This window comes from Equus asinus, chromosome 29 (genome assembly GCF_041296235.1).
Source record: "Equus asinus isolate D_3611 breed Donkey chromosome 29, EquAss-T2T_v2, whole genome shotgun sequence".
Taxonomy (NCBI): domain Eukaryota; kingdom Metazoa; phylum Chordata; class Mammalia; order Perissodactyla; family Equidae; genus Equus; species Equus asinus.
The window spans coordinates 43,346,954-43,371,122 of record NC_091818.1 but is presented as its reverse complement, the minus strand read 5'-3'; the positions used below and the strand labels follow the sequence as shown (position 1 = coordinate 43,371,122).

General features: G+C 54.1%; 1 protein-coding gene across 2 annotated transcripts in view; it reads left to right on the top strand.

The window, feature by feature from the left end:
* The window catches only part of PFKP (phosphofructokinase, platelet), a 59,538-nt gene extending 35,989 nt beyond the window's left edge, over nt 1-23,549 (top strand). The window contains exons 9-23 of one of the 2 annotated variants that reach the window (XM_070501180.1): nt 561-653; nt 1,290-1,415; nt 3,156-3,220; nt 3,758-3,827; nt 4,123-4,269; nt 6,199-6,269; nt 7,931-8,018; nt 9,001-9,153; nt 12,499-12,651; nt 15,698-15,862; nt 17,094-17,155; nt 17,510-17,621; nt 18,641-18,740; nt 22,718-22,820; nt 23,133-23,548. In XM_070501180.1, coding sequence (XP_070357281.1) covers nt 561-653; nt 1,290-1,415; nt 3,156-3,220; nt 3,758-3,827; nt 4,123-4,269; nt 6,199-6,269; nt 7,931-8,018; nt 9,001-9,153; nt 12,499-12,651; nt 15,698-15,862; nt 17,094-17,155; nt 17,510-17,621; nt 18,641-18,740; nt 22,718-22,820; nt 23,133-23,280 — 1,656 coding nt within the window. In that variant the 3' untranslated portion in view covers nt 23,281-23,548. Of the gene's footprint in view, nt 1-560; nt 654-1,289; nt 1,416-3,155; nt 3,221-3,757; nt 3,828-4,122; nt 4,270-6,198; nt 6,270-7,930; nt 8,019-9,000; nt 9,154-12,498; nt 12,652-15,697; nt 15,863-17,093; nt 17,156-17,509; nt 17,622-18,640; nt 18,741-22,717; nt 22,821-23,132 lie in introns of both variants that reach the window. The other variant, XM_044762581.2, reaches the window with a different exon arrangement.
* The last annotated feature ends 620 nt before the right edge of the window (nt 23,550-24,169 follow it).

Sequence of the window (24,169 nt, the reverse complement as noted above, 5' to 3'; positions counted from 1 at the left end):
GTTTTCCACTTAATTGAAGTTGAGATCGAATCAGGGAGTATCAGCATAAGAAGGGAGCATGGCGTTCCTATAACTCAACCCCGTTATGTCTATAGAGGATATGTGAGGTCCAGCCAAGGGAGGTGGCCTGTCCCAGCCACCCGGCTGTGGGGGGTCCTGGGTGGCAGGGACGCCTCACTTCCTGTGCTGTGCATTTCACATCACAGCTTCACAAACGCAAGGAGATTCAGCAGAATGTCTGCATCTTTATAAAGGATGGATAATGCTTTAAATGCAAGCTCTAGAAACAGTGTTTTTAAAAACGTCGTGTCCCTTATGTTCACGTGTGATGTAGGAGAGACAGACTTTATTTGATGAAGAAAGCGTTATTTTAAAAAATAAAGTTCCACCAGCTGATAAGCATTCCCTCAGGAGGCGAAGGTTAGACACTCGAACTCATTTGCACGTGGATCTGAGGAGAGAGTGGAGGTGACTCTCCCCGGCGCCCAGCTTCTGTGCCTGTCAGAGCCGACGGGCCCGAGTTGTGATCTGTGCTCCCTGATGGGCGTGTTTCCCCACAGCTCGTGGTCACGCAGCTGGGATATGACACGCGGGTGACCATACTGGGTCACGTGCAGAGAGGAGGGACGCCGTCCGCCTTCGACAGGATTTTGGTAAGCCGGATGGGAGCTGCCAGGCATCTTCCCGAGAGAGGAGCATTCTGGGAGAGCAGGCAGCCAGCATCCAGCCCAGACCGACATACACAGAGCATCCAGGAAAAGTGCCCACAGCGCAGGCAGCTCATCCCCGGGATGCCACTGCCATGTTGTCCCTTGCAGACTTGCTGGCTTAGGGTGGTTTCTGGGCCCCCAGTCACCTAGACGAGGGGAGACCCCCAAATGTGGGGACTCTGGGAGAATCAATCCCGGAAGGTGAAAGCTGGCGTCTACGTGCAGGTTTCTAGAAACAGACCACAGCAGAGACCAGAGCCCAGATCCTCAGCTGTGGACCTTGGCTGCTCCCCAAGCCCCTGGCCCCGCTCCCCTTCCATACCCGGCCAGTTCTTGGTGGAGTCGAAATCTCTTTGTTGGGTGGGCTGACAGTAGCAGGCAGGACCATAAGCACCTAATGGGACTCGGTTCCCGAGGGTGAAGGGCTGTTGAAGATGGACGAGTTTAGACCACAGTGGGGCCGTCTGAACAAGGCAGGATGGGGCCTCTGCTGTGGAAGCAGTTCCTGTAGGCACCGGGATGGGGGCGCCTCTTTGCCTGGCGGTGGGCTGTGTTGGACACGGTGAATGTCGTTTCCAGGCCAGCCGCATGGGCGTGGAGGCCGTGGTCGCCCTTCTCCAGGCCACCCCAGAGACCCCGGCCTGCGTGGTGTCGCTGAGCGGGAACCAGGCCGTGCGCCTGCCCCTGGTGAAGTGCGTGCAGATGGTGAGTGCCCGCGTCCACGCCGCTGTCCCTCTGTCTGTTGCTGATTAGATGGACGGCGAGTTGTCAACCCTTCCTGGGACAGAAGCAGCTGCCCCGTGGGGGAGGCGGCAGGCCTTGTAACACCCGGACCAGGTCCGTTCTTGGTTCTGGGACACGTAGGAGCAGCCACCCCTAGAAATGTGTCCCCTCTGTGGGAAAGGACTGTGCTTGGAGGATCCACGTGGGTTTGCGCAGACAAGTCCGTGTGGACGCGCAGGAAATGCTTCTGCGAGAATCCGTGGGGGGCTCCATGGGGTGAGGAGGGACATGCTTGAACCCCTCGAATTTCAGCCGCTCCTGCCCTCCTGTCCCCGAGGACATTCAGATCTGCGACCTGGCACTGGGATGGCAGTTGAGGTGACATTGCGGCCTGCACCTGCCTCCTTCAGGCCCCGGAGTGCGTGCTGACGGGCACAGGAAAACGGGTTGTAATTTTGCCGTTAACCGTCCGCTAGATGAGGCGGCAGGGCGGTCGCATTACAAAGTGTTATCTTCTGTTTTTCAAAGTTTTCTCACGACTGTCATTTTATTTGGGCTTTCCTGTGGCTCTGTCTGCATTTTAGAACATATACAGAGAGGTGATCAATCAAGTCCAGGGACTTGTTGAAGGGAACGTCAGACACATATTATCCAAAAGCCTGTGTGTGTGTGCACACGTGTTTGCCTGGGTATGTGTGTGCATGTGAAGAGGTGATTGTGTGCTGTGCATGTGTCTGTGTGATTGTCTGTGTGTACCTGTGCATGTGTATATGTTATCGTGTGCATATGATTGTGCACGCACGTGTGCCTTTGTGGATGTGCATGCATGCGTGTACATGTGTGCCCGTGTGCATGTGTATATGTGATTTCCCACATGTGTTTGTGTGTGCATGTGTGTGCCTGCATGTGTGCCTGCGTGGATATGTGTGCATATGTATACATGATTTTCTGCATGCGTATGTGTGTGCATGTGTATATGAGATTGTGTTTATGTGTTTACGTGTGATTGTGCGTGTACACATGTGTGCCTGTGCATATGTGTGCATGTGTATATGTAATTTGTGGGTGTGTGTACATGCCTGTGTGTGCGCCCCTGCTGTGTCAGGCATTGTCCTGAGGATCTGCCGTGTTTCCATCACTGCAGACAGCATTAGAAGTAGGGGTATTTTCTTACTGTACCGACGAGGGAACTGTCCAGATGGATGGATAACTTGCCCAAGAGCCTCAGCTTGAGGGGCAGAGGCTGGTGCCGGCCGGGCATGTTGGTCCCCATGCACCTACCCTAGGACCCTGCCCTCCACCCCGTGGCCTGCCCCCACTCCACTTGGCCCTCCAGCTCCCAGGGCGGGCCGTTGTGTTTGCTTTGTCCTCACCAGAGTCAAACTGGGAGTTTTCCAGAAGCTTTCCTGAGAGGGGCAGTTCCTCTGGCTCTGCTTTCGTGGAGCAAAACCCCTGAGTTTTCAGGGGCTGTTTACCATGGCACGGCCACAGTGCCCCCTCGTCCTTTTCCGTGCCAGCCTGAGCTGGGCGCATACGGGCTCCTCCCTCAACCTGGACGGTGTCAGGCTGGCTGCAGCCTCGCTGCCCCAGGCCACCAGCCTCTGAGGTCGAATGTGAAGGGAACAGGATGGAGGGACCGGGCTGCTTCCGCCTCTCCGCGCCTGATCCATGATTGCACACAGCCTTGACGTGGTCTTTCTTCCTCTCCTCATTTCTTTAAAGACCCAGGACGTGCAGAAGGCGATGGATGAGAGGAGGTTTAAGGATGCTGTGCAGCTCCGAGGAAGGTAACTCTTCTGAAGGCAGCTCTGTTTTGGGGGGAGCCTTCGCTCCTCAGGCCGGCCACTTGGGACGTGCTGCGAGGTTGTGCTCGTTCTGTGTCGGTACAAGAAGGCAACAGTCGAGACAGTAACGAGGAGGCGCTTTCCTGCAGGTCGAAGGCCTGGACGACTGGTCAGGGGGAAACATCTGTCTGTGTTTGGGCGGGTGGGGCTGCTCAGAACTTAACGGGGTTAGGGGGGAACGTGGCAGGTGGCAGGCGTTTAGCTTGAGTGCTAAATGCCTTTGATCCTCAGCCCGTTTGTGCCCATACCTTCTCCGTAACTGGAAACACACAGTGCTGTGGGTTCCCACCAAGGACCTTACGGGACATGAGGTAATCCTGGGCCTCCTTCCCTCGAGAGCCCAGAGACAGCAAGCACCTGCAGAATACCTGTGTCTGGCACCGGTGCTCCCTGTGGCCCCTTCTCCCCAGATGAGCGCCCCCAATGCCGTGCTCTGTCAACTCTTCTAACCTCTGGTCCAACAGCATCCTTTTCTTCCAGGAGCTTCGAGAACAACCTGAACACCTACAAGCGGCTCGCCATCAAGATGCCGGACACCCAGATCCCAAAGGTGGGTGATGTGGCCGGCCATGCCCCCTCTCCTTCTGCCCATCTCCACCCTTCTCTGGGGTGGATGCCTCTCTGCCCTGGCCGGCTTGGGGTCAGCTCAGATGTTGGCTCCTGCTCTCCTGGCCCCCCTCCTGCCGTGGACCGACGCTGCTTCCCCTCCCCCAGCATGGGGCCCCCCCACTCTGGGCCGTGAGCTCCCAGCACCTGGCCTGACAGGGCAGGCTGCTTCCCGGGTGTGCAGCATGTGAGAGTGGGGACCCTGTGTGACGGGCGGCACATGCCTTCCTGTCTTGCAGAGCAACTGTAACGTGGGTGTCATAAACGTGGGCGCGCCAGCCGCCGGCATGAATGCCGCCGTGCGCGCGGCCGTGCGGGTGGGCATCGCCGACGGCCACAAGATGTTCGCCGTCTATGATGGCTTTGAAGGCTTTGCCAAAGGCCAGGTGAGTCCCTGGGGGCGGCTGGGGAAGGGGAGGTCGTGGGTGAACGGGGGGCCGAACCTTCCAGGGCTTAACACCTGGGGCTCTTTCAGTGGTGAGCATGGTGACTGCTTTTTGAGGACGACTTCTGTGTTAGGATCCTGTCCCAGGTGTGGTCCAGGCCCTGCAGTTAAGCTCAGGTGGGATGTGTTTTCTCCAAAGGCTGCTGTGGAGCATGGATGGGATGCTGTGGGCCGGGTGCGTAGGGCGGCACATGGCAGGCACGTGCTGGGGATAAAGCCTTAGTGAGAAGATGAACCCTTCTTGAGGGCTTACTGTGTACACTTACTGCTCCTGCAGAATTTATATGTGTTAACATTGAAATCTCGCCGTAAATCGGATCACGTAAATATGATCCCCATTTTCCTTATGAGAAAACTGGGGCACAGAGACATTCGTTAACTTGACCGCGGTCACTCGATGCAGGATCTTAAACACGACGGGGAGGCTGCAAATCTGTCCCTTTCGGCCACGTGTGTCCCAGTCCGTGGTTTTTCTTCACCTGATTACTCCGCCGCAGTTTCCCGAGTTCATCCGCCGTGGAATTAAATTAGAGAAGAAAGCAGGCAGAGCTCCCGGCCTCCCAGGAGTCTGCATCTTAGGGGAGGGGGAGGATGGAAAGTAAAAACAGGTGCTGACTGTTGTGAAAAGACGCACCAAGGTGGGGTTGGGGGTCTGCGCTCAGACACTAAAGAAAGCGCTGTTGGAAGGTCATCTCAAACTAGACTAGGTCGAAGCAGCTGAGTGAGGCCCACAGGGACTTAGGACATTCGTTCCAGGCAGAGCAGAGGATGGTGCAAAGGCCCTGGGGTGTTGGGAGGTGGGAGGGGCTGGCGCGGCTGCAGCCGAGAGGAAGGAGGGATGAGGGGAAGGAGTCGAGGGCCGGGCCACGTGTGGGCGATGGTGTGGGGTCTGCCTTCACTTCTGAGAAGGGAGGCATTGGGCAAGGGCGTGGCCTGTGCAGACGCATTTTCACAAGAAGCAGAATCAGGAATCTCAGGTGGCTATCGGGGGAGTCTGTTGTGACCCAGGCAGGAGAAGTGGGGGCCTGGTCCATCTGGGGGCTGTGCAGTGGGCGAGGCATCTTCTCCGGTCTGGGCGTGTTTCGAAGGCAGGGCCAGTAGAATTCGCTCACTGAGTAGACACAGCTGTGAAAAAAGGAGGCGAGGCGAGTCTGTTTCTGGTCTGAGGTGCAGTCGACGGAGACGGGGAGGGGCTGAGATTTGGGGTGTTAAGCGGGAGACGCCTGCTGAGCTAGGGGAGGTGCCCTGTAAGCAGGTGGATACTGTGTTACAGATCTTCAAGAGGTTGGGTGAAGATGCTCCTTGGGGGGCCTCCAGCACACAGATGGTGTTTGAGACGGACAGAGAGGTCCCCAAGGGCGAGGGAGGAGGAGGTGGAAGAAAGGGGCTTTGCTGGAGAGTAGAGACAACAGCTCAGGGGCCTGAGGAGAGCTGCGGGTCGGGGCAGGCTCCCAGCGGGCATTTAGCCATGTTTTTAGATCATTTTCAGTTTTTAAGAAAAGAAGTGTTCTTTTAATCTTATATCAACTAAAAATGCTGATATTAATTACTAATAATGTTAATTATCCTTCTATTTCCCAATGGTAGAATTTGGCCAACTGAATTATCCGTCTGGTCCACACGACCGGGGCATAGGATGTGAAGGTCTCGCCCCGGGCAGGGCCTGGAGCCCGCTGCTGTTCCCGATGAATTGTTCTTAGAATCCTGTTCAGGGCTTGACTCACTCAGCCTCGTGAGACAGCGTTTCCTAAGGTTTCACAAGTCCTCGCAGCCGCGCAGCCTGTCGAGGGGCAGCCATCCGAGCAGCTCGTAAAGCTTTCTGATTCTCTCGTCTTTTTCACTGGGCCGTTTCATTCTGTTTACTCATCAGATCAAAGAAATCGGCTGGGGAGATGTCGGAGGTTGGACCGGCCAAGGAGGCTCCATTCTTGGAACAAAACGGTAATCTCCCCTCTTGATTCTGACCTGCTCTGAGGAAGAAGAGAAGGCCACGTTCTAGAACAGAGTAGCTGGCGCAGAGGCTCCTGCTTTTGATTTCCTATAAAGGGTCCCCAAGGATGCTGGTGCTGGTTCACATCCTGGCCCCGCTCCAGGAGGGGCCTGGGTTAGGTTTTGGGACGGATGAGATGTGCCCTCGAAAAGAGATGAGGCGGGGAACGTGGGAGCTGTTCCTCCAAGACTCCTCACTTCCATTGATTTGAAAAGCCCAACAGTGGGCGACAGTCCTGGATCTCGTGAGGTGGTAAAGACCACAGATGTCACTGAGCTGTATGACCAGGAGTCCTACGTAAACCAGAATTAGCGTGTCACTGATAGTGGCTCTGTGTCTGTGGGGATGACAGACCTCCCCAGTGCCGGGGGCACAGATTCCCACAGTGGAGAAACAACCTGAGTGATTCCAGTGTGAAAACGTGGGCTTCTGAACCACAGTGAGTGTCCATTTTCCAGCCTGGCCGGGACAGGATAATTTCAGAGGTGCTGTGATTTCCTACAGCCTGAGGTCTTTCCATCTCTGGTCGCAGGGGTGCAAGTATTAGTATCAGTCATTACGACACATCACGTTTTAGCACCGAAGGAGATCGCTCCGTATGGGAGTCTGATAAACATTGGATTCCATGCAACGGTTAGCTCATTGTCCCACGGAACCTGCCCCACCCTCCGTTCTGCTTTGCAGCCAGGCCCCTATGGCCCGGCTGCTGGCCACACTCCACAGAGCGCGGCTTGTCCTCCGAAGCTGCTTGCCATCCGGTCCCTCCAAGTACTTGGCTGTTGGTCTTCTGGGCTCAGAGCTCCTTGCAGAAGCAGGGGGCTCCCTGTGAGCCTCCTGGGCCCCTCCCGAGTGTCCCGGACACCCAGGCAGAGTCGGCTTTAGGACCTGACCTGGGCGTTGCTCTGGGGGGGCCTGGAGGGCGAGTTGTCAGCACCTTATGACGATGCTGGATGCTGGGAGGGACCCTATAGTTGACGTCATGTCAGCTTGTGTGCCCTGATTACCCAGGCCTGATGTTTTTGCCCTACAACTTTTGAAATCTACCAAAAATATAAGCCCCTTATTTTCTCCAGTCAGCATGACAGAAAGGTCAGGGTGGGTGTCGGGCGGGCCCTTGGGTGGGGGCACGGCCAGTTACCACGTGTCTGGTTCCACCTGTTGGCCATGTTGTTTGAAACCGGTGATAGAAGGGGAGGAGAGCAAGGATGAGTGGAGGTGACTTTAAAGGGGCTTAGACTGGATAAGGTCTGTGTGTGTGATGTGAGACTGGAGTTTCCATTCAGACAGCCCTTGTGAGTATTGGAAGCCACTGTGCTTCATCCCTGTTCTAAGGAGAAAGCGGGATGCTTTGAGGTCGAGCTGTTGGACAGCTGAAAAGTCTCATCCCATTTTCCTTTGAAAAGATGCTTTCTTGAGATTTGATTCTTGGTTGCTCCCGCCCTGTGTGGTTCCCCAGCCCTGCCTGCCGTCTGCCAACCCCGAGGAGGAGGGCGCAGATCTTCTCGGGGCCACGGGGCTCAGCCACGGAAGGCAGGGAGGTGGGCTGGGGGCGGGGCTGCTGTCCACCGTGTGGAGTCTGTCTGACTGTGTGTCTCGGTTGAACTTCTTGCAGCACCCTCCCTGGGAAGTACTTGACGGAGATTGCTGGGCAGATGCGCACCCACAGCATCAATGCGTTATTGATCATTGGTGGGTTTGAGGTACGTGGGTGGTCGTGTCCCTTCCCCTGCTGGCTCCTTTGTGCTGCGGGTTTGAGAGATGGCCCCCTGCTGGCTCCCACCGCCCGTAGTGCCGTCTGCCACTCATGAACTGGGGTCCTCGGACCCCAGGCCCACCTGCCACTGGACAGTTACAATGCCGAGCAGAGCAGGTGGTGAGCTGTGGTGCGACCCTCACCTGGCGCCAATAGAGTGACCTCCTCGGGAAGCAAAAACTTGCCTGCTTGCCTGGGGTTCATCGGCTCAGTGAGTTCTCATGTATTTCAAGCCTATGGAAATGCTCTCTTTTGAATTTGAAGCCAGTGGCTCTTCAGAGAGGAAGGTAGTTAGATGGCCAGATTAATGTCTTTTTAATTTTTGTTTTTTATACATTTTTTCTTCTTTTTTTTAAGGTACTCTTTCTTTTTTGGTGAGGAAGATTGACCCTGAGCTAACATCTGTTACTAACCTTCCTCTTTTTTAAAAATTTTTTTCTCCCCGAAGCCCACACATGTAGTTGTATATCCTATAACTAGTTGTAGGTCATTCTAGCTCTTCTTGTGGGACACCACCACAACATGGCTTGATGGGCGATGCGTAGGTCCACGCCCAGGATCCAAACCAGCGAACCCCAGGCTGCCGAAGTAGAGCGTGTGAACTTACCCACTTGGCCACCAGGCCGGCCCCTATTTTTTTGATTACATATTAGACTGTAGACCTTAATTTTTTCAATTCAACCAAGATCAGTCCCATGATGATCTTTCAGTTTACTTTAAAGAAAATGTAAGAAGCCCAAAGAATCACTCTTGCCAATAAGAGTTAGCCTTGTTTCTCTAGGACGATGTCCCGTGGTGTCCGTTGTGCTCAGAGACTTACTGGTGCCTGTCTGTGATGCTAACGCGTTTCCATGTTGGTTTTTAGCAGCCCCTCGATGCCCCTCTGCTCCCCGCTTCCTCCCCCACAACTGCACACACTTGTCTGGCAGGCCTACTTGGGACTGCTGGAACTGTCAGCTGCCCGGGAGAAGCACGAAGAGTTCTGTGTCCCTATGGTCATGGTCCCCGCCACCGTCTCCAACAACGTGCCTGGCTCCGATTTCAGCATCGGTGCAGACACCGCCCTGAACACTATCACCGACGTAAGTCTGTGTGGCCAGCAAAGCAGGTGCCGCGGATGCTAACCCAGAGGGCGCTGGCCCGCTTTTATCTACCAGCGTGCTAGAGACCTGAGCGAGGCCCGGGGTCGGTCTGTCTTCAAAAAAGTATATGAGAAAGCCTGCCAACAACCCCTGATCTGGCTCCCAGGGATTTTTGCTGCTCGTCTTGTGCTGCGGCCAGGACGCCATCTCGCTGCCCAGGCCCGTTGGGGAACAGCATCTGTGGCTCAGGTCCATGTGGATCGATCACAGTGTTTTGTGATTTGGATAACTGTTAAAATTATTATTTTTTTGGCTGAGCCAAATTGACTTGAAGCCTAGAACACCTTACTGTGATAAATCCTGGGTCTGACGGCCCTGCTTTGGTGTTTGATGGTAGAACCTGAACTAAATATTTTGTGGTTTTATTCGTGGACCTGAATCCGCCATTAGCATTCATCACACATGGCCACGGCCAGGAGCATCCTCCTCCCCTTTGTAGACTGGGGATGCTAACTACACCTAAAATGGTGAGGATGCTATTTTAGGTTTTTTTGCCAAGAGCCAATAACAAAACAGAAATACATCCTTATTATCGTATTTGTAAATCATGCCTGGGAAATCGCATATGAGTTTGAAGATCAGCAGCAGAACACAATTCTTTTGTTTTTTTAAAATTTGGTGTCTAAAATTTTTCGGTAAATTCTCAAGTTTTTTTTTTCCTCGAGAGACCTAGGTCTCGTGAATGTTTCCTTCAGATTTTTTTCCATAGCCCATGGCATCACGTCTGTTTCTAGCGCTGGTAAATAAAAGAAACGCTTTTAAAATAAAGTTCAAATGGTAAGTGATGCTTTGCACTTGTTTCTTGCTTTTGTGAGCTGCTTAAACTTTCCGAGGTTTCTTTGCTAAAAAGCCCTGCCCAGGGCCGCGTGTGTCCCCGCTGGAACGTCCTTGTCCTTGTGTGGTCACTAGCCTTGCTGGGCCGCTGCCCGGGCACCTGTGCTTCCGGCTCTCGCTGCTGTTGGCCTAACCGATCCTGATCGAGCTGTGAATTGAAAGGTCGCTGTCTGTCGCAGAATAAATTTTATCATCTTTCTTTTTTACTGCTCTTTTCCCTGCTGTAGCTGGGTTTTGAATCTGCTTCTGCTCAGCTTGCAGTAGAAGCGACTGGAAGTTCGTTTTGCCTAATTGTTACCTAATTAGATTCCCTCTCGGGGCTGGGGGGGGCGGGGTACCTTGAAGGTTGTCATTTGTGGGTCCTGGCCCAGGCTGCTGTTTCCCTCCTTGTGATATGCGTTATGCACTTTTAGGCATGAAGACAAGATTCTCCCACTTTATAATTCCAGGCTCCTCTGCTACCAAGAATTTTTTTTTTCCAGATTATAAAGATTGAAAACGCGTGATGTTGAAAACTTGGAAACCAAAATATCTAGGGCACACTCCACATTACTCATCCTGCTCCCCTTAGAGGGACTTTGAGATTTACTATATGATCTTTGAACTTGGGTTTTCTATTCCTTGGGGTTTCTCAAAGCCAGGTTACAAAGCAAGAAGGTCCCCGCCTGCGACAGCGCCAGGCCCGCCCGCCCAGGGTACGCGGACAGGAGTGCCCTGAGGCTGTCAGCGGGCAGGCGGTCCCGGGGCTGTGGTGGGTCTGGTTAGTGACCAGCGGTGCACTGGGCGGTCAGGATGACTGAGTGTGAGCTGCCACGGCTGCTCCTGGGTCTTCTCCGGCTGTCCTGCAGCTGTGGGGACCCGAGCTTGGGCAGGGCATGTTGAAGTCGGTTCCTTCCAGAGTTCTGTTGGTTAAAGCCGAGATGAAGTTGAATCTTTGTTAGAAGGTTTGCATCTGGGGTGGAACTCGTCTGAGCTGGCCACGTAAGGGACAAGGGGTGCAGGCAGAAACCATGCTGGGTGGGAGCTGAGCCGATGGGACCTGGTGCTCTGTGTCCCTCCTGTCTGCTCCGGGGTCCAGGGAGCCCTCAGGGCTGCAGACCAGAGCAGGTGTAGCATCGGTTCATGCGCCTCATTCAGCAGCTCAGGCCACCTGCAGGCCACAGTCTCACGTCCAGAGGCTGTCAGTATAGGAAGAGCATTCGGGGTACCATCTGCGGGCGTCTCGGTACCAACCGTTCCTTCTGTTCGGAGTTGGGTGGCTCTCACCTGGCGGCGATTTGGTCCCCCAGGGGACATCTGCAATGTCTAAGGACACTTGGTCATTGGAACTGGGCAGGGGGTGCCTTGGCATCTGGTGAGTGGAGGCCCGGATGCTGCAGGTCCCCCATGGTGTCAGGACAGCCCCCACAGGGTGCTGCCCACATCCCTTGAAACAGATGGCAGTGATTTAAGATCCCAAAGTGATTGGAGGCCCCAAAGGCAGGGTCCATGCAGAGATGGAGAGGGGCTGGCTGGGGTGCAGAGGGTGATAGCCGAAGGACCAGGAGGCAGCTGAGTGACCACCTCACCTTCCTCCTGGTGGCTCCCTAGACTAACCACGGCAGGTCCCCCATCCACGTATCTCGGGCCGCAGGCCCCTAGGTCAGGGGCAACAGAGCACACATGCTCAGGGAGGCGTGGGGCCCACCTACCTTCAGTCGTGCACATTCTTGTGGCAGGACGCACCCTGGGCACGTAGGTGGGATGAATAAAGAGCAGACGTGGGTCTGTTTGCACAAATGTGCCACCAGAAGCCTGGCTTTTTGGAGCTTGGTGGATCCGGGGATGGTGGATGGGTGTACCTGTGTCTGCTAATGACCTGTTCTGATTAACACTTAGGGGTAGAGAATCCAAACTCTGCCCCTATGCTTAATAATGCTCCTTTCTTCACATCGGAGCCAATTTCTCTTTGTGGGTCCAGAGCACGTTTGGGGCACAGCTCCTCCGTGCTGCCTTGTGTAAGCATCGCTAAGGGCCTGGCCAGGCTGGTCCTCCTGACTGAGAGTAGAGAGGCGATCCAGTCCCCGGGCTGCACGTCTTCCATCACTGACGCAGGTCATTGATGAAGCCTAGTGGGTGGGGCCCCAGCTCGGCGTACTGCTGAAAGTTACCGAGGAGGGGTCTTCCCACCTAATTTGCCTCCCTCACGTCTGAGATGGCAGGAAAGGACCGCTGTGCGTCCATACTAACCCTGATGCGGCCTCCGGCCCTGCTTTGCTGTGCACCTGCTTACGTCCCACCCATGCCCAGCTGGGGGCCCCTGGGAGGCCCGCACCCCATGCCCGCGCACTGTCAGGTGTCCTGCCCTGACTCTGTGCCAACCGGGAGCCCCCTCCGCCTGACCCGCACGGATGGAGCTGATCAGGCCCCCGCGGCGGGGCCGGCTAACCACCCCCAACGCCGCTGCTGCAGGCTTTCGAGAGCGCGCTCGCCATGGCAGATGCACGCAGCAACCACGAGGAGTTTTGCATCCCCGTTTGCGTCCTGCCTGCCACCATTAGCAACAATGTCCCGGGCACGGAGTGCAGCCTGGGTTCTGACACGGGCATGAACGCAATCGTGGAGGTGAGAGCCCCATCTCCTCGTTTCTGTCTCTTCTGCCCTGAGAGGACCGCCGGTCATGCTGAACACGCGTGGTCTTTCTCTTTCCCCTAAACAGAGACTGAAGGGAAACCATCTGGTCCTCCAGAATGAGCAGGCCAGTCTGGTACCACTCTTTTTTCCAGTTAGCGGGAGTTTATATCACACGTCCCACCCCGGGAGAGTTTTCCTAGCTGCTTCATCTGAGGGTGAGGCTGTCTGTATCCACTGACAGGGAGAGAGGTTCCCTCAGCGCCCTGGGTGCCGCGTCTGTTTCTATACCCCCTGTGCAAGAAGCCCTGATACCTCCCAGGCACTCTGAGGGGTTGTGTCTGCTGAGGCTGGCCGCCGGTGCCCAAGGTGCACAGCCAGATGTCTGCATGGCCACATGTGTGCATCTGCACGTATATGTGCATAGCCAGATGTGTGCATGGCCATGTGTACTAATGGCCAGGTATATGAATAGCCAGGTGTGTGCATGGCCAGGTGTGTGCATGGCCAGGTGTGTGCATAGCCACATGTGTGCACAGCCAGGTGTGTGAATAGCTAGGCGTGTACATGGCCACGTGTGTGCAGGGCCACGTGTGTGCATAGCCAGGTGTGTGCATGGCCACGTGTGTACATGGCCAGGTGTGTGCATAGCCAGGTGTGTGGGTGGCCACGTGTGTGGTCCATCAGAGGAGACAGCAGTCAGGAGGGCGTGCAGATGGGGTCAGGTGGCGGGTGTGTGTGACAGTTCCAGGGGAGCGCAGCCCGTCCAGGCCTGGGGCATGTGCTTCCTGTGAAGCGGAGGTGCGTCGGGAGCTGCGGTGCGCTGTCCCCCAGGCTGTGTGCAGTGTGAGCTCTCCCTGTCGGAGAGGTTCCTCCGCCCAGCTTGGCCCCGACCCTGGGAGCACCCTGGGGGACGGAGTGTCCGTCCGACTCCTTTCCCAGCTGACTGCGATGCAGGCAGAGGAGGGGAAGGCTTCTGCCAGGCTGCCGTCCCGATTCTGTCGCATCATAGCCTGACTCTGAGACCATGGGTCCCTCTGGAGCGTCTTGCCCGTTTTCTCACTCAATTTGCTCTCGAGGGATGGGCTTGTCCTACCTGTTTAGAGGGTGATGGCCTCCGAGGGGCTCATTCCCAGGTTGGAAGCTCCCATGGGCCCAGCCCTTGGCCTCTTGGAGTCTGTTTCTCTGCACCTAAGATGGCCGTAGACAGAGCCATAAAGTAGCCACTGGCTACTCAGTGCTGTGCGGGTCCTGCATCTCTCTTCACACCTCGGCCGTGTGCAGCCAGCATCTCTCAGATGCTCACGCTCGCTTTGCCCCTCGACCCTGCATCTGGCACATTACCCCGGCTTCCAGCAGTCTGCACTTTGCGGGTGGGATCCCTCCAGCCCTCGCCAGCCCCTGCCTGGTCTGGCCACTCAAGTTTAGCAGACACCCAGCCTCTGGGGAATATCTCGGTCATGGGAGACTGACTGACAGGCAAGACCGTGGCCTCACATCCAAGTCCATGGGTTTTTTCCTATCTTAACAGTATTCCAAGCTCCACCTCCTCTTTTCACGTTCGACTTATATTTTTAAAGCAGCAGTGCGGCAAAATGTTAGGAGTATTGGAACTGTAACTTGACGGCTTTCCTCCGGGGGACGATTCCCAGAGATTTTTCTCAGAGAATCGTCTGTCTGCCGCTGGGGACACTGGCCCAGTGGACGTGGCTGGGCGGGGCCGGTCCAGCCAGGCAGCGTCTCAGCTCTCCTCTGCTCCTTCCTCTCACCCTACAGTCAGAGAACTGGGGACAGGGTCGCACCCGGTGCTGTGGCTCTCACTTGTCAGTTCTGCCTTTAGTAACGAACGAGATGAGGCTGCGATGATTTGCTGGGTTTAGGAGACGGGGTCAAGCCTTCACACACAGCCTGGGGGATGCAGAGAGAGAATTTAGGAGTGGTATATTTGAGCCCCGAGCAGAGGCGGCCGTGCTGACAGCTCCCATTGTTGTGACCTTTGGTGGCTTACGGATGATGGGGGCCTCGGCTCCACCGTCACATTCACTCGGGTTTCTTCATCTTTGTCACTCGGGCCAGTGCGCAGAGATGCACTTGTCCCGCTCAGCTGTGCAGGAGAGCATCTTTGCCAGCAACGTTCTTCTGCCATGAAGTGATGAGGATGCCATCCTCTGAACTGGTGACACTAGTTCTCCACTTAGTGGAAAAAGATGCCCGTCACTGCAGCCCTGGGGGGCCTGGCATGCCGCCCGTGTGCCCAGCCCTGTCCCTTCCACTCCGCTGATTACGTTTAAGCACCACTGGATAACCCAGGATCATCTCCCCACCTCAGCATCCTGGACTTAATTACCTTATAGGGGAACATTCCTGGCTTCCTGGGATTCGGACCTGGGTATCTTTGGGGGCCACTCTCTAGCCTGCAACGGACATGTGAGGCCCTGGGGAGGCCTGGGGGATAGCCCATCCGGGAACTGGACATGGCTGGAGGGGGAGCGGGCGCTGGTGCCGGGAACCAGGGAGTCCATGTGAGGCTTTGGTGTTACTGAAGGTCTGAGCGAGATGACAGCTGGATCAGAGTGTCTTAGAGACAGAGCCTGGTCAGAGGCTGGTGTTGTCTGAGAGGGAGGATGGTGGCGTGGAAGAGCCGCGGGGGGAGGGGCGGGCAGTTTTCTCTGTTGTTTTGGCCCCTGAGCTAGTGTCCTCCAGGAGGGCCGAGGGCAGACGTTTCCCTGGGAGACCTGCTGTCTGTGTCTGGACAGCTTCTGGGGCCTGTGTCCAGGAGCCACTGTCTGTCCCCCAGGAGAGGTGCTGGTGGAGTGAGCGGGTCTGCAGGCGCCTCCCACCCACCCAGGGTGCTGGCCAAGGGTGTGACAGGCCTGCCCTCGCATTGGGGCCTGTGACTGCACTGCCCAGGCCCACAGGGCCGGCATCTGGGCTGGAAGCCCGTGTCTGCCTGCTCAGGACCCATCGGGCCCTCAGTGCTGCCCGTCTCCATGCCGGCTGGGCCTGCGCTGGAGTGACTTGTGTCCTTCTCTGTGCCCAGACATGTGACCGCATCAAACAGTCGGCCAGCGGGACCAAGCGCCGTGTGTTCATCATCGAGACCATGGGAGGCTATTGCGGCTACCTGGCCAACATGGGGGGGCTTGCTGCAGGAGCCGACGCCGCCTACATTTTTGAGGAGCCCTTTGACATCCGAGACCTGCAGGTACGTGGGCACCACCAGGCCTCTGGGCACTCGGAATGCGCGCACTGCTGCCGCCCCGTCACACGGAGGGGCGTTCGTGTGGGGGGATGGCGAGGGCACTAACCATCGGCTCACTGAACCCGGGCCGTGGTGGGTGCGCTGGCCCCAGTGTCAGGTCTCTGACCCGCATGACAGTGCCAGCACCCAGGTCTCAGGGCACCTTCTGCTCGTGTCGCCCAAATGCGTTAGAGTTTTGTCTGTTACACGATTTCGCCTCCTGTTAGGTCACCGTTTTCCATAGGTGGGTTGTAAACCGTCTAACGAGGACGTCTCGTGCCTTGTGGGCAGCTGATGGGGACGAACACACGGCCTCTCTTGGGCCTGGCGCTGTCCTGTGGGGCTGAGCGCAGGAAGTTTGCACGCTGGTGCACATCCTCCTGGGCTCCGAGCCTCCCGGGAGCAGCCTTTGTTGGAAACGCTGGATTAACGAGGGGATGCGCGGCGCCCCGGGAGGTGGCTAGGCCCCGGGGGGACACAGCAGAGTGGGTTTCACTCAGGCAGTGTTGTGGGCGTTGCTGACTGGAGAACAAGACTCAAGGAACCACAGGCCATGTCAGCAGCTGCGCGTCCACGGCTGCGTTAGGCTCGCTGTCCCTGCGGGCTGCTTTTATGTCTGAAGGTCGCAGGTGCCTCTTCTGCAGCAACTGGGGTCTCTCGCCACAGCTGTTGGACGGAGGGCTAGCGGGGTGCCCGCGGCGCTGGTCGGTGGCTCAGCCCCCTCTGTGGCGGAAGGGAGGCTGGGGCGTCCCCGAGACCCGGCAGCTGGGGGCTTGGGGTCGGGGCGGGCAGCTAGGCCTCCAGACATGTATCCTCAAAGCCCGTCCAGGACAGACGTTAGCAAGTCAGACACAACTAAGATAGAAAGAATGCAGGTAAACGTAATCTTGTTTTGGAAAATGTCTCTCCTGGAAGCTGCGAGTCCCACGGACCGACTGAGACGTCCAGTCGGGGAGCTGCGCCCCTCCACATGCGTCCTGTGTGACCGTGTTCTGCTCTCCTTACTGTCACATTTGTGTCGACTTGGTGTAGTCTTTGTCACCCTCTCCTGCTGAGCCATAAACCCTGGGGGCAGCTGCCCTGTCTGACGCCCTCGCTGCTGCTCCATTAGGCACCCAGATCACGAGGTACCCACACACAGTAGGCGCTTAATAGAAGTTTACTGTCGGACTGACTGACTGACACTCTCTTCCAGGCCAACGTGGAGCACCTGACGGAGAAGATGAAGACCACCATCCAGAGGGGACTGGTGCTCAGGTAACGGCACGCCTGTCTTCCTTCATGTGAGAAAGAGCCCACCCCTGACCCAAGCCCACTGGGCCGTCGTCTCTACCGCGGAGTCTCCCTCCAAACGCGGAGGGAAGGACCTAGAGGAGTTGTGCCTTGTGTTAGCACTTAAGGAGTCATTTTGTAACATCTGTTTTTGCTTTTTATTTTTTTAAGCTATCTCCACGTCATTTCTTTCATGACGCCCCTGACCTTTATAAAGAAAGAAGGAGATGTGTGGGGTGAGGGGGGGGAAGGGCTGATGGGCCAGCGTGGCGGGCGCTTGGGGCATCCCGTCTGCGGCTGCCGCCCCCCTCGACTCAGCCGCGCGCTCGCTCGTTGCAGGAACGAGAGCTGCAGCGAGAACTACACCACCGACTTCATCTACCAGCTCTACTCGGAAGAGGGCAAAGGCGTGTTCGACTGCAGGAAGAACGTGCTGGGCCACATGCAGCAGGTGGGCGGCGCCGCCACATGGCACAGGAGCCCTTGCTAGTGGCCTGTTTTTAGATGGATATCTTAATTAGCTATTATTTTGGGGGAAAAAAATGTGTATTCATAAGTAAATTCCAAAGTGATTAAAAACATCTCAATTAGGTTATGGTTCCGTTTAAAAGTCACCCTGAATATCACCAGCTCAGGGATCCTTTCTGTTTTCTGTGATATTTGGGTGGATAGGCATTTTTAGGAAAACTCTCAACTTTCGTATAAATAGTGACAGAAGTTAATTGGAAAAACTTATTCACATGAAATACTTCACTCAATATTGTGGCTTAACCATTTAAATTGAAATAGACGATACTATGTGAGATTTTCACGAAATCGGAATGTTTTGGCAGGAATCTCGGGGTTCGCTCTGTGACCAATAAGCGTGCCCCAGATGGCGGAGCTGGAGGTGGGCATGGAGCCCAGCCCCAGTCTCCGGGTTGCGCGCCTCCTCTTCCCGTCACTACCTCCCACTCTGTGCATCTTCGCGAACCACCTAGGGCTTGTTAATCCATTTCAAAGGGTCCATGAACCCCTGACATTAGATGATGGAAGGCTAGGCAGGTATGTCTTTTGTGACAGCGAGCCCACAGCGTTGATCAGATGCTTCGAGGAAACCGTGCCCCCTCCCCACCCCAAAATAAGGTTAAGAAATCCTGATAGAAGATTCTAAAGTAGTGAAGCTGCTAGTCGACCTGTCCTGTTGACCAGCATCCTAGTGTTATGGGGCAGGCCCTGTGCTCGCCGACAGGCTGATCCAGCACAGGATTACGGGGTTGGTTTTGGTCCCAACTATACACAAGGAGATAGAAATATGCAAAAAAAAAAAAACCAAAAACCAAAATCCATAACGAATTTGAGTCTCTTAAAAATATGATGTGAATTTTGTTAAAGAACAGTAATTTTATTTTCTATTTCATTTTCAAAAGTAAACAGCCAGGAAGGGACGGTTATGTAACTAACATCTCCTGTCACTCTGACCACCGACAGGGGGGAGCGCCTTCTCCCTTCGACAGAAACTTTGGAACCAAAATGTCTGCTAGAGCCATGCAATGGATCACCACGAAGCTGAAGGAGTCTCAGGGCAAAGGTACCCAGTGATTGTGGTGGTGGGGGCGGGGGCGGTGCTGAGACGGGGCTGGGCTCCGGGAGGAAGTCTGTGCTCTGGCAAGTGGGCGCTTGTTTCTCCTTTGCCGAAATGGAGCCTTGAGCTGCATGTGACAAGATGGTTCTGCTAGACTCTGCGGTCACTGTTTATGACCCTCAGGGTTATAATTAGGTGTAAGTGTAATTACTGTAACGAGGTGCTTTATTCCTGCCTATTAGCGAGGGAGGGCATTCCAGGGACTAGTGACTTGGTTCTTCTAATAGCCAGGCAATGGCTGCACACAGACGGGGCTCCATCAGCAAGACCTGGAGCTGTGATTCTTCTTCTGGTTTTCTTTCTTTGCCCCAGGGAATCCTCTGGACTTGCTTTTACTTAAGATACTTAAGGCTCACTCATTGATTCACTCACCACTTCTCTTTTCAGAGCACAGATCAAGGATCCCTTGACCCTTGGGATGGGGAGGGATCCAGATTATGTCCTCCTGTAACACCTGGTCTGTCCTTCCTGCATCACACTTTGCTCCCTCCCCACCAGAAGGAACCTCACAATTTTGTGCTACTCATTCCCTCACTTCCTTCAGTCTTACCACCGGGTTGAAGCTTCAAGGGCTCGGTAGCTTCTTCTGTAGTCTGTGTGAACGGAAGCCCGCAGTGTGCGTTTCCCTGTGACCTGCTTCTTTGACGGGGCGTTGGGTTTTTGAGAGCTACCATCTGATGTGCGTCCATGATTCGACGTCCCGTCGCTGGAGCCGGCCAACCCTACCGCTCTGCTGACCCGACACCTGGTGTCCCGGGTCTTGCTGACATGCGCGATGCTCCAGTGCCTTGACCGGGGAGCAGGATGCTGGGTCATGGCGAATGCGCCGCCCCATCCAACTGGCCCCCCAACCACACGCTCAGCGCAGAGTGTGCGGGCTCCTGACTCCCGTCTGGGTGACACTTTGAACTGTTGCTGTTGGCTGGGCGTGAGGCATCTCATGCGGCTTTAAGAGGCTAAACTTGCTCAGTGGAGAGGGCCACGCCAGCTCCTTCACGCTTCCTCAACGCTCTTGTTTCTTCTCTGAACTCTGCAAGTATCTTACCCATCTTTCTGTTGGCTGGTTATGTATCTTTCTAATTATGTAGTTTTTTGGTTTATATCATTTTATAGATTTAAACATATTTTGGTTATTACTTTATAGGAATATTTTCTATTTTATATTCTGCCAGTCACAATGTTGCATGTATCCCATCTCCCATTTGTGACATACATGATGTTTTCTGCAAGTTATCTTTTAATGAAGTGCTTTTTTTTTTTTGGTTAGGAAGATTGGCTCTGAGCTAACATCTGTTGCCAGTCTTCCTCTATTTTGTATGTGGGATGCCATCTCAACATGGCTTGATGAGTGGTCTGTAGGTTTATGCCCAAGACCTGAACCCACGATCCCTGGGCCACTGAAGCAGAGCATGCAAACTTAACCACTACGCCACCGGGCTGGCCCCTGAAGTGCTCTTAATTTTAATGTAGCCAGTTTACTAACTTTTTCCGTTATGGTTTGAGCTTTCTGTCTTATGAAAACATTCTCCTTTTACCCATTTAGTTCTTTAATCCACTTGACTTGATATGAAATTTAAGGCCTATTCCATTTTCTCCCATGTGGATAATCAATTATTTGGGTGTCATTTATTGAAAAATCCATTCTTCCCTCCCCTCTGCAGTCTGGTCTCCTTCATAGACCATCTATAAACTTATGGGACCATTTCTGGGCTATTTGGTTCATTTTTGGCATTCAGTGATCGATCCTTGCCAGTATTCCAGCTCCATAAACAATTCCTGGCGTCTGGCGGGCAAGTCACTCCACCTGGGCTGCCTTCCAGTTTGGCCTGTTCTTGGCCGCATGTGCTGTCAGGGAGACGACAGAATCATTGTCAAGGTCCACCAAAAATTCTGTTGGACTTTCTGGGGGAGTTACATTTAACCACTAAATCATTTGCAGGAAGAACTGATGTTTTTAAAATACTGAATTTCTAAGTCATGGACATCGTATCTCCATCTATTTAGACCTTTCTTTCTCTCTTATTAAAGCATTGTTTTGCCTAAAGATCACGCATATCTTTTATGGAACGTTATTCCTGACTTGATTTTTAAGAAAATATATTGCTGTAAATGGTATTAAGCTTTTTTCTTATTGCTGGTCTATGTATAGAAACAATTTCTATAACTGGTTTTGCAGTCAGCAACTTTGTACAGGCAGTCTCATTCTAGTATTTGTAGATTCGTTTTGTTTGGCTCTTTACATCCACGTTCTTATCGCTGTCTGTATACGACCTTCCATTTTTCCCTTGGTAACTTTGTGGGTGTGTATGACTCCAGAGCAGTCCTGACAAGGGCAGTGACAGCAGGACTCCTGGCTTGGGCTCAACCTTAATGGGAGGAGAGGATGTTTTCAATGCTTCAGGACGAAGAGTTCTTATTCATATGTAATGCAAGTCTGCCTGCCTGCAACTTCGTATTTGCGGTGGGTCTTTGATAGACACACTGATACTCTGGTAGGTACCTGGTACTTTGTTCATTAGGTCCTTTTTCAAACGTGAAAGGATGCTACACGTTTCTTACATCAAGTCAGACAGTCATTGAAGTTCCTTTAACTGACTCCTCGTGTGAAGCCCACCTGCCCTGCTGGAGCACGCCCCCCCCCATCCTCACCCCCAGGCCCTGTGCGTTGTTCTTGGCCTCACTGTGTGGGCTTTTTGCCTCCACCATTGCTGGCTCATCCTGCCCCTCCTGGGCGTGGGGCCAGGCTTGTTCCAGCTGTCGAGTAAGTCGGGGGGCTCCCCTCGGAAAGAACGTGCATGATGGGAGTTTAGTTTTGATTTTGGGATGTTTGATGAAACTGCCGGTGACATCTCGTCACAGCCTCCCTCTTCCTTGTAGGGAGAGCTGATTGCGGGCTGTCTTTATGTTAGAGAACTGCTTCAATCAGTTTTGTCAGCGATATTTTCTAGGAAATTTTCAATTCATCTAAATTTTCAGAAACTTCAGCATGAAAATTTTTTAAAACATCCTCTTTTCTTTTTGCTGTGTGTGGCATTTCTCGTCCCACTCATTCCAGAGCTTGGTTATCTGTGCTAATGTCTTTATTTCTGCCCCTCAGTTTTCTCGATCAATCACATCAGATCTGTGTGTGTGTTTATTAGCTTTATTTCCAATGTCTGACTTACAGAAACGGCGCTGTAAATAGTTTCAGCCTAATGTTAGTCTTTGAAGAACTGATCTTGGCTTGATTGTTTCTAAGTTTGTTTTCTACATTAATTTCTGCTTTTATATTTCTTCTGTCTTTTGGATTTCTTCTTTTCTCAATTCATCTAACGATGCTCATCTCACTACCTTCCAGCCTCTCCTTATGTGCATTCACGAGCATACGTTTCTTATTAATATTTAACTGCAGTCTGTCTGCAATTTAAGCCAATTTTCCTATTCCCGTATCAGTGAGAGATTTACTCACCAGCAACCGCAGGAAAGCTCCTTCCCCAGGGCCTCGCTTCCTGAGCGTCTCCCGTGAAGTGGTCAGCAGCCCTGTGAGTGCAGTGAGGGAGGCCCCGTCACGACCCAGGCCGGCGCCCTTCGCTGCCTCTCCTCCCTCATCCTGAAGGGGACTCGTGGGTGCCTAAGCGATGCCCCGAGAGAAAGCAGCCTGCCCCCCGGGAAGACGCCCATCGTGAGGTCCCGGGGCTGAAGGGCACCGATCCCCAGATGTTCTCTGCCCTCGCTGTCACGATTCCCAGGAGTCGTGAGCATCCCCAGCTTCCGGCCAGCCAGGCTGCGGCGTCCCAGTTCTTCATTCTCCACAGGATGCTGCTTCCCCTGCCGCCGGGGAACCTGCTCTCCTCCCTCCCTTTTCCCTCCTCCATTGGCCGTTTTATCTGCCCCGTCAACGTGACGGATTATTCATTCTTAGATCACTTTTCTGTCTTTTACAGGAAGGAGATTTGTAAGTGATGATTCCATCTGTGTGCTGGGAATAAGCAAAAGAAACCTTGTTTTCCGACCTGTGGCAGAGCTCAAGAAGGAAACGGACTTCGAGTAAGTAAAGGAAACATCGCGAGTCGGAACCCTAGTGCCAGTAGAAGGAATGATGACAGGTCCCAGATGACAGAGCAGCTACTGTCAATCACTCGTTGTCATAAGTCACTCCTTTAAGTATTTTAAGGAAGCCAAGTTAGAAAATACAAGACCTTTAGAAAAGGGTGGAGTTTTTAGAAATAGAGCTGTTTCATTTGACCTACGAGAACTGCTTTGTCACCAGACTTTCCTCAGTGACTCCACGACCCCTCCGGTCGGGGCTGCCCTGCTGGCGCCTGGCGTGGCGCTCACGTTGCTTCCTCCTGTCCGCAGGCACAGGATTCCTAAAGAGCAGTGGTGGCTGAAGCTGCGGCCTCTCATGAAGATCCTGGCCAAGTACAAGGCCAGCTTCGAGGTGTCCGACTCGGAAGAGCTGGAGCACGTGCACCACCGCGGCCACGAGGAGCCGGCCGCCATCTAGACGCCAGCGGGCCTGCGCCCTCGGTAGTGACGCTGCGACTCCGTGTGCCGCCCGTTTTTGTAACGTTTAAGTTATTTATCAGCACTTTATGCGAGTATTGTTGACCGAGTGTTGTTGATATCAGTACCTGTCACAGGGCACCCTCCTCTTGTACCTTCCTCCCCGTCGGACCCTGAGGGTCCAGCGTGAGCTGTTGGCTGGACCTCGTGCTGTCTCCCGCTTTAACATGTGCCTGTCTGGTGGAATAAAACGTTTGGCTAAAACCTCAACCATGGTCCTAAGTTTCTTTTATTCTTTATTTTTTTTTTTTTTTATTGAGGAAGATTAGCCCTGAGCTAACATCTGCCAGTCCTCCTCTTTTTGCTGAGGAAGGCTGGCCCTGAGCTAACATCCGTGCCCATCTTCCTCTACTTTATACGTGGGATGCCTACCACAGCATGGTTTGTCAAGTGGTGCCATGTCCACACCCAGGATCTGAACTGGCGAACTCTGGGCTGCCAAAGCGGAACGTGTGCACTTAACCACAGTGCCACTGGGCCAGCCCCTTCTTTTATGCCTTTAAGGAGGAGTTTAAAACCTCAGGATCTGTGGGCAGCTGCAGAGGGTCCCTGGGCAGCTCTGCGGGCAGGTGCTGGCAAGCTATCTTTCCAGAAATCAGTGAACTAGGCCTCACGCAAGTACAAAGCCGTCAAGGAGGGAACAGGCAAAGCTGTGACCCAGCAGACGTGTGACACGTCAAGTGTGGGAGAAGGCCCTGGTCGGGGACACCAGCTCACAGGTTCCTTCCAGAGGGACAGTGGTGTGGACGCGCACGTGGGCCCTGAGTACAGGTGAGCTTGCGCACTTGGCTTCAATCCTTGCTGCACAGCGCAGCTACCGTGGGCCCCCA